The sequence below is a fragment of the Tigriopus californicus genome, chromosome 10 (assembly GCF_007210705.1).
Source record: "Tigriopus californicus strain San Diego chromosome 10, Tcal_SD_v2.1, whole genome shotgun sequence".
NCBI classification, from domain to species: domain Eukaryota; kingdom Metazoa; phylum Arthropoda; class Copepoda; order Harpacticoida; family Harpacticidae; genus Tigriopus; species Tigriopus californicus.
In genome coordinates, this window is record NC_081449.1 from 14631483 (window position 1) to 14641787 (window position 10305).

The window sequence follows — 10305 nt, forward strand, 5'->3', positions numbered from 1 at the left end:
AGCTTATAGAAAGGAAGGTCGGTAAGAGCTGCAATTTGTTTTAGATCAAACCATAAGACATGGGTTAGAAAGTATCCTTGGTGCTTTAGAACACCTGTTCATCTCTTCGGAAAAGACTAATTTTGGAGCTAAATTGTGAGGCTGTCTTTTTGCACTGATAGCTTTGAAAATGTGCAATTCATTGACAAACAGGTCGTTTGATATCCAATAAAGGTTCCAAAAATTGAAATCATGCCAATCCACGCAATTTGCAATTCAAACCATTAAGGCATTATAAGGCTTAACCCTTTACATAGATACATATTTAGGTACTGTGCGTGAACAACGGACGCAAATTCCCATAAAAGCTTTATTCTTCTGGACAACAATGATTAAGACAGGAACTATGAGAATACAACACCGTGTGTTGTTGCTTCTTTACGCAAGAACATTGGTTCTAAATATGACAGACATGACAACTATCACAATTCGATTTTTGAATTTCTCAGAGGTATGAAGAGAAGTGGGAAAGGGGTCTTGATATTATCGAAGCCGTTGTTCGTTTGCTTGTTTTCCCGCCTTTGATGCGAAAAAAAGTTCCACTTCTTATGAAAAGTAATTTGAGACAGTTCCTCGGTCCAGTCTGAAGGGTCACTCCCAAAGCTTTACGAAGTGGGCAAGAGTCAAAGTTCCACCATGTTCCAATATGAGATGAACCTCTCAAGTCAATATCGTTCCATTTCCTCTTATTTCAGATCCTTCTAGAAATCTCGTGAGAACAAGAGGACCTTGCAGGAAGTTGAAAAGCGCGCTTCGGGTTCCATTTGGAACAAGGATTCAGTCAGCAAAACTTCCTGCACAGACTGCCAATGATGTTCTTGAGTTCGGCTCGGAAAGATTTCCCCACGCAGCAATAGACCAAGAAATTTATAGACGAATTCACAACGAGTAGCAAATGACTGGCGCTGAGCATCACGTAAAACGCCACTGGAACATGGAACCTGAAAAGAGTAACACAAAGACGAAAAGATAAGCGTATGTTTTAGAACGGTTTGGAAGCTGCAAGTTGAGCTTGAAGACGGGTCAATTTATGACTGTGCAGGGAATGTCAGACCTTATTGCATTGGAAATGAATTGGCAAATACTTCTTTCATTTCTGAAATGAGATCTATTCATCCAATACGTCGCGGACTTTCAGAGGTATGTGTCCATAGACCATATTTGGCTGTGCTCGATAACTCAAGAGCCTTGAAAATAGATGCCATTTTCAAATGGACGAGGAGGTGCTGCTCAAATGCACAATATAAATCATACTATTGAAAAAAGAGAAGGTTCTTCGATTTCCGTCTGTAATCGAATAAGGCCCTTGCCAAACTCGCCGAAAAAGAATCTACTGTAGTTACCATGCCATAAATTCTTTCTTTCATCAGTATCTATGAACTCCATTTCTCTTACCAAATTTCCAAATCTGATACTTTACGCCAAAGGAATCTAAACTAACTAGATACTTGCTTGTGCCGAGAAAATACATACGTATCGTCTTCTTCATCCTCCTCTCCCTCACACATATATACATATATACGCGAATAGGATGCCTGACTTTAACAAGGTATTTTTGGCTGAACTACATATTGCTGATCTATTCTAACACCATAAATACACCACCGAATCTTCTGCGAGACCTTTCAAGTCCTATAAGGGTATGTTTGCAAACACTTTTGACAGCCAAATAGGCATAAACAGAGTGCTATATAAGGTATTCTTGCACCATGCCAGCAACTTTTCATCATCATCTTTTTCCATTAAACTGAAATTGTGCTATAAATGCTGACACAAACTTTAGAAAAAGTGATGTTTTAAAGTTAGTCACCCAAAGCTTGTGAAAATGTGCTTTTCCTTGTACTATTTGTTGGAAATGAAGATTTCAAAAGTGTTGGCGCGTTATCGAACACACAGTATACAATAACCTGTATGTCATATGTCATATCCTTTTTTTTTGGAATTTTACCCATAGAGATCTTGAAACGTCTCCCAGAAGAGTTGATGGCTTATTCACTCTATCACGGTACTTGGGCAATAAATTGTTTATTTATAAATCTCTTGATAAAGTCTGGCCTCTTAGAGCATATTCTCTCGTTTCGACGTTTTTTGTCCGCACCTAGACGAAGCAGAGGGCGCTTCCTCCCCTACATGAAAACGCCTATTGAAGCTCCGTCTATGCCATAATTTTTTTGCAAAAGAACCAAAAAAGTTTGTATATTGAACTATTGGCAAACGAACAAGGACGTATAGACTCAGGATCCATAACAGATATATTCGTGGCAATTGACCCATAATTCAATTAGTTGACCAAAGGGGGAATCAGAAAGATCACGAAAAAAATAGCTAAAACATACAGCTTGAATCCCCTCATTGCTCTCTTCCACCAAAAAATGCGTACCAACCATTTATTTGAATATTCAGCTCAATTGAATTTCTGAGTCAAAACTGATTGGCTCCTTGAGCTTATCAGAATGGAGATAGACTGAATGAGCTCGTCCTTTAACTGGTGCGTAAAGCAACCTAGGTCATTCATTCTGCAATAAGCTTTTGGAGGGCATCAATTTTCACTCGAATTTGCGAATGTGTTGAAAATTGAATTGAGTCCTCTCGCCCTCTCTGCCTTCTAGAGGTTAACTCATGTGGAGGAAATCAACTTTAGCTGATTGAAACCCCCCAAAAAATGGTAAGCCTTAGCTTTCACTCCAAAGCCCTTGGGGAAAATGTTGAAGTTACTAGTACATACTGTGTATCATCGCGTGCACAATAACACAAACGTTTCAACTCGTACAGTAAATGTTCCTCTTCCTCAGAAGCAATTATTTATCTAACTAAATCTCACAGAAGTTGGTAAGATTATCATCCCGGATCCTAATCGAATGTGGTAGTACTTCCAGTTCAAAGAGATCATTTAAACGGGAATTCCTCGAGGCAAAATGACCACTCTTGCTCTCTTCGAAGAGCCTTCGTCAGAAAAGATTGCCCAACGTTGACCCATATCAACTAAAAGAATGGATCCGATCATGAAACTCTTGTATGGTAATGCTCGCTATTATTTTGCTCTAAACCTGGGCTTGAGTATTTAATGCATTTCACCTGTTTTTTACAATTTAACTTTTTGCTTCCGCGGAAAGCAAGAACCCCAAAAAGATTTTAGAAACTAGTTGATGAAACTTTCCAACTTCTCGTTAATTGGGTCTAAGGGGCTCTCAAGTTTGACTGTTTACCGACAGCTCTCCCGCATAACACCCATTCTCAAATCGGCAAGAAAACCCCATTTCCTTACGAATTCTCAAAACCCACGGGTTCCCTTATCATTTTTCGTTACAAATACAAACTAGGGTTACTTGCTTGTGTCTTTTGTACCTCCGAGGGCACGTGTTCCACTTTCCCGAGAGTTGAGAATTGAGAGTCCAAACAAATGCCTTCGGACGACTTCCCCAAACTTTTGATGAGGAACCCCAAGCTCAGATTGTACTCACCGTCCTCGTTGACTACAGAAATCGTGATGTTCTGCGGTGCTGTGACTGGGATGGGTGACTTCGTAGGCTTGGATCACCAAACGGAACGTGTGACAGAACAAGAAGATGAGCACAATTGACACCAAAATCAGGGCCGATTTTTCGCGCCGCTTCCTGAAGTAGTGGGATCCGTGTTCATTCTTCGGTGAGGAGCTATTGGTTCGAACTGGAACTCGAGTGTGGGCCGCCGCCAAAATGGGGGTGTTTGGAACAACACCCGAACCTGGAAAAGGAAGCCAACCATTTCTGTATCTCGTGGAAAGTTAGAGTTAGAAATAGAGGGTAGAACTGCCATTAGTTTGATTAATGTCGATTAAGGTTGAGACGACTGCATGGAAGAAGGAGGAGGAGGAGGAATGACCAGTGTTAACTTGTACGTTGCTTTTACGACCATCACGTGTGCGCCTCTCAATGGAAACATGTGGCTCAAAGTTGGCGAAACTAATTACTACTGCCAAAGTTTGTTTCATCTAGTTTTAGGACTCTCTAACCTTGATGATACTCTTTTATTTATACAATACTACTGCAGAACAAGTTGGTACCTGGCTGGGGAGACAATTTGAGAATAATTTGAATCACAATATTGCTCTGCATTTCACAAGAGTTAAAATTTGCCGCACAACGAAAAAGCTTAATTCTGCTGACCACGAATGTCTAGTCCACCTCACGCACATTTGCCCTTAGGTTTCTTTAACCTCGTCAAAATATGACATCGATAAAACAATAAAACAGACTCTGTTCGTACGGTAATGTGACCGGAATATCATTCAAGCCTGAAAAAGAAGGCTCGCACCCTTGCTGGCGTATTTGTAAAGCATCCCCTTTCCAACTATTGCATCCCTGGTTCGATCTCAGGCTAGTCATGTTGGGTGAGCCTCCGGTCTCTCCCAAGGATGAGGTTAAAAATCAATGTTTGCCGTGAAAGTGGAGCGGGAATACCCTCCAGAGGCAGATAATAAGCATCAAAAGCGGACTCCGTAACAAAAAGATAACTCTGATCAACATAATTTGGGCGCAATGTGAGTTCCAACATGGGAAGATTTTTCAGGGTTACTATATTCATGCATGAAACAATGTACAAGGAGTGTGTGAATAACCATGCATACATATTGCGTACGTACCTCTGGCGGTATCAGAGTTCAGATGCGTAAACGAGCCTCTGCCCAACAATCGACCAGGCTCCGTCCGGCCTTCTTTCGCCGTGGACGAGGCCACCGGTGGCGACACCCTGGACAGAGAATTCGGACTGGATCTTGAGGGCGGCAATTGCAGGGAATTCCCCTGACTCGAGGAATTTCCACAATCCTCTTCATCCCCGGACACGACCGGGAAGCCATTGGGCAATTGCAGATGATTCGAGGAGGGGCCGATATTTGAATCACTTTGATTGAATTTCACATTGGGCTGACTCTCGGTTTTGACCAAAGGGATTTCTTCGCCACTCCCAATGGAGCTGTTTTTGTTGTACTTCAAGGGTTGCTTATTGGTGTGACCTGCGCGTTCGGCAGACCCATTAGATTGTGCCGATTTCGCGTAGGACCTGAAAATGTCGAGCAAAAAGACACTTACAGTCTGAATGAAAATGTGTGGTAAATTCGTTGGGTTTCCAATCACGTTCGCGCCCTCAAGTATCGGGCCATAAAGTTTGTGCATTGAACACTTTGGGATAATGGGAGGGATTTTGAGTCCCCATAAATCTTGCCCTCAGTGACTACTTGGAAACATAAATCCGACCATTAAATGTTTTGAGAAGGCCATACCTATGAAGTCTCTGTTCAAGGCCAAGTCTCGGTCTGAAATCTACGTACATTCATATTTTCCGTAGTCATGGCAGGATTATGAGCTGCTCCTCCTCCATTACCCAATAATCTCTACTTTTTATCCTATGGGATTTACTGAATGTTCAAAAAGACTCTGGGTTAGTATCTTTCCAAGGCTGGCCTTCATCAAGGAGCTCATTTTTTTAAATAAACCCTCTGTGGGTTAGAATACATTTCGATAAAAGATCAGCACACTGCTTTTTCAATTGACAATAATTGTTTTCTTTTCACAAGTAAGTACGATTCGCATTGTCAATGCTTTATGGATCAAGTAATAACAAATGCTTTGAAGTAATCGATCCCATTGTTATCTTTCCTAATTTCAAAAGGAAAAATCATTATTTCTCCGATTTCGAACACAATTTGTCGGGTCAAAAACATGTATTCTACGTCTTAATAAGCGCTGTCAGCGGTTGATTGCTAAAGCTCCCTTAACCGTTCTTAAAGTTGAAAAATATAAAAAAAAACAGCAGTTTTCTGAGGTCGAATTTTCAATCAAAAAGCTTCATGATTGGTGTCGCCACAGTTCTTATCAACATAAAAATACCAAACAAAGTTTGATTGTCCGTTTCGTTGATTCTAATTCTGGAAGGAAATGAGAGGAACGCCATTCTGAGTTTAAAGATCCTGATGTTGACCAGGCACGATGCATCCAACTCACAACGGTCCTCGACAAAAGCAAGAAAAGAAGTGCCGTCCCCAAGACAAATGACATCTTGGACCCAATGAATGCAAGGAGCGAGGAACTCAATTGTTAGTCAAAGAGGTCCCGTCATCCTCGCCCGTTTCGAATAATAAACGCACATAGTACGTACGTACGTACATACAAAGGACACACACACGAGTATGGGTCTACTTCTACGCAGGCATCCAACGGGCACGTGCCCCAATAGTACGGTAAAACAGAAACACACACCGCTTTCCTCCACTCGTCGAATGGATCTCGACCACGTGGTGTTTGGAGCTATTCCGGGACAGGAAATTGCTGTGTCGGTCCAAAGGCGGCAGATTCGTGGCATTGGAGGCCTGACTGACGCTGTCCGTGCGATTCTGACACGTGCGTTTGCGTCCCACAAATCGGTATTCCTGCCGATCGGAGGCCCGTAGTTTCAGGTAGATCCGCGAATTGAACAGGACCAAGGCTGACAAAGGGATAATCCCCGTGACAATTAGCTCGTCCCACCATGAGCTGAAGGTGATGTAATCCTGATCCTCGTTCAAGGGAGTGGTCCAATAGTCGGTTTTGTTGTCGATGGTCTGGAGGTGGAACTCGAGGAATCGAGGAATATTCCCGGCGCCTGCAAGAAATATGGAAAAGGTTCAACACTTGGCACAACAACTAATGGAACTCAGACTCGAGGCGGTCCTGGAGAGGTGCGTGGCAATTGGACACTCCACTCACGACTTGACCAGACAAATAACCTTCGTCGCTTTCTCCGGGAAATCCTCCCAGGATTAGTGTGAGATTAGGAAGTTTCCTTTTCCCCGCAACTTCAAGGCTCTCAATGGATGTGAGTGCGTGTGTGTACTGCGATTGTTCGGTTTTCACGCAACAATGATTCTCCCAACCAATCATGGGCAGCCGGGGTACCCACGATTGGAAGACCTCAAGGCCTATAATCCCTTTAGCTATTCAATAGGGCCGATCAATCAGCCATTGACTGCTTACTAAATGGCATAATATCTCGAAGAATAGTTGGATGGACAGATTTTCTCACAAACATCCATTGCATTCCCAGGTCCATCCTGGAGTCCAAAACACTTCAATATGGAACGATCTGGTGTAGCTTCGGATTGAACGCTCATCCCAGGAATAGTGAAGACTCAGCCAAATGGAACTAATTACATGTTCCCCGACGTTCCTCCATTGAGCTTGCCCAGTGATCAATGAGAAGGACGAGGCCATTCGACCACTGATTGAATTAATATGCCCTTATCGAGGTCCCAAAGTAGCTAGCTTTCGGAAAACCCCAAGAAGGACCAAAAAGGTCCCCCCCCCGCCCCCATCTCAGATGGTGTAAATGTGTTGCACACGCCCAAGTTAGATCGAGGCTGCCCGTCCGAGTGCGGAGAGCACGAACACAAACATTAGCTCGCATAGCAATCTCACAGACTTGGAACACAATCTAGTCGCTTGAGGGAAGATTCCTCTACTAGGACGTTTCCCTCCATTGTTGATCAAGGAGAAAGACGGCCTTCAAGAGGCAAGGCTCTCGGTATGTTTTCTGCGTTGCTTTTTAACAGACACACAAAGTAAGGAAATTGAAGGAAGTGGGTGTGTTGGGCCCAAGAATTGCATCATACGGAATGAGATGCTTACATGGAAACAGATGGAAGTGACACATGTCTTTGCTGAAAAAGTTAATGTACCGGGAAATTCCCCCCTTGTGATATCCACATTGAAAGAAAAACGTCTTCTCTTAATAAGCAAATAGCAACTGTCCTGGCGATTCTTTCAAACTTTCGCTTTTCCTGGGTGTCCAAGGCATTAGTAATGTCAAAACAAACAACAAAGGGATACACCCTCACATTGTCGACACGTCCCTGGGATTGGAACCGAAGAGTCCCACTGTGGGACAAACTGAAAGTTTACTCTTTCTCGTTAAGCGCTGAGAAAACAAAAAAGACGCTTTTAGGTGAGATTGGATAGCTAGAATGTGCTGAAGTCTCTTTGAGTAAGATTCCAGATACACTGAATTATCTTTGAGACCAAAAAGTATCTGTATTTAGCACATTGTTTTCCTGGTGGCTTTATGTAGTTGAAAAAAGTCCAACGAATTGAGTGTCGAAGGGATAAACGCAAAAAGTTCCGACCAATTTAAAGTTTTTTAAAGTATGTTCAAAGCGTGATGAGGAACTAAACAAACGATCACGGATAGCAATTTACACAGTCCTCTAACCATTATCGAGTCGTAATGATGCAATGTAGATCATTCCATCTTTTTGTTTATTGGAATACGTCAATGTGGTAACGGCAAATCCAGCTAGTGAACCCACCTTTTCTTCATAACCCTTGACAGTTGTTGAACGACCTTGCTTTGTTGACTCAAAAAGCTACCCTGAGGTTCTATCCACTCCGATCAAGTTTCGTGTCTTTCAATCATCAAGGCACCAAAAATCTAAAGACCATGTATCTTCAGCTCCCATCAAGTTGGGAAGATAAACGACTCAAAATGATAAATAGCCATCATGGTAAAATAGGAGCAACCAGCTTTCAACATGATTTCTGTGCTAGCTCAGAATCTCGGACTTTCTCCGAAGGCTCTTGACTCTCCTCCACATGGTTAATGGTCAACTTTACAGCGTCGATATTCAGCCCTTGAAAACGACTCTTCCGTAGCCTGGGACTCAGTTTTTTCATCGATCAAGTCTATAATTGGAAAGCGTAGGCTGATAGTACCTAAAAAAGCTTACGGCTTGCAAGCTTATGTGTATCAATTGACGAGAGAGTTTACCAAAAGCTCATTTGAGAAAGCTCATTTGTGCTCCCTAGGCCTGAAGCTAGACGTGGATTAGCCTCAATTGTCTTTCTTTAGGGCAAGAACATGAGTATTTCTTAAGGTCTTTCTTGAGAACGAATCCAGGACAGAAAATAGATTTCAAGAAATGTCGTTCCACCCAACAAGATAATCATGGTGGTGTTCATCTAATTAGGCTAGATTTACGAACCTCCATATCACGATAAAATCCCTCGAAATCAAACACTGCTGTCAAGTCCGCGATGATAAGTCCAACAATTCACAAGATTATCAAGAAAGCTGATAGTTTCAATCAAAAAAAAAAAGATCCTAAAAATATATAGATTCTTGACCTTGTTTTTTGGAGAAAAAAACCCCTCACTTGATAGTGTAACCATCTATTTTGATCCAATAAAAAGGCCAGTTAAGGTCATTTGTTTAACATGTCTACACTCAATGCCAAGCGTATCCATAACATACCTTAGGCACGTCTGTCGATTTGTCATTCTTACTGATCTAATTATGAATACAAATAGGATCTGGAAGTTATGCATGCTCTCATGCTCGTATCCAAAAGCTTGTAATAATAGATTAGCCTCATGTTTCGCTTCCGTGGTAAAACTCCTTAAGCAAAGCCTTACAAATCATCACCAAAGACAAATGACATGCCACGCTGTGGGCTTCAGTTCCTCGAGAGAATCTAACAGGATTGGAAAATGGACATCTTGAGGGAAAGAGGCTGTTAATATCTTCCCTAAAGGGTTCTAATTTCCAGATCAGTTAAGATCCACGTGTTATAATAACATCCCATGAATATTTGATACTTACTGGCAACGAAAAATACGACCACGGCATAAGGCCAAAATGTGGGCCGATGAGTCAGAGGGGAGCAAATGGCGCGATGTCGTTCGGCTGAAATGGCCACTACCATGAAGATACTGGCCGACATGCAGATCCACTTGAGAGGATGGAGGATGTATGGAAAGCTAACACGATACCACAAAGGCTCGTCCATGCCTTTACTCCTCATGAATACCCCGATAATACCGTAATCGAGGACGTAATAAATCAAGAGCATGGTATCCACGATGGCTGGAACAATCGAAAGGAGAGAAACATGTATGTACTAGTACAACACGTGGAGCACGCTCAACTAAGATATTGGAACACGTTCCGACGTTCCGACGTTCCATCAAGGGATCTTGCTATATATATAGAGGCTCTGTTCTTAAGTTCAAATCATGATGATTTCGGTGCTTGTTTTTGGAAATGGGGACCAAAAGTGGCCTCTCATTCCTTGATCAAGTTAATGGACCTTTGGATTTAGGGGTATTTACCGATGGGCTTAAAAAAAAACTCCGATTGATGATGCCTTCCAATCACGAGATGAGGTTACGTCTTTCCTCTCATTTTAGTTTCACTACCACTCAAGTGGAGCCCCGGAAAAAAGACATGGTCGTTAAATTGGTGCACCATACACGGGAACAA

At 42.3% G+C, this 10305-nt stretch overlaps 1 protein-coding gene across 1 annotated transcript in view; it reads right to left on the reverse strand.

The window, feature by feature from the left end:
• Positions 1-335: 335 nt before the first annotated feature.
• LOC131888921 (uncharacterized) overlaps positions 336-10305 on the reverse strand; it is a 30041-nt gene continuing 20071 nt past the window's right edge. The window contains exons 5-9 of the mRNA XM_059237876.1: positions 9646-9909; positions 6276-6657; positions 4661-5079; positions 3501-3762; positions 336-980 (exon numbers count right to left, since the gene is read on the reverse strand). Of these exons, the coding sequence (XP_059093859.1) occupies positions 821-980; positions 3501-3762; positions 4661-5079; positions 6276-6657; positions 9646-9909 (1487 nt within the window). The 3' untranslated portion in view covers positions 336-820. The remainder of the gene's footprint in view (positions 981-3500; positions 3763-4660; positions 5080-6275; positions 6658-9645; positions 9910-10305) is intronic.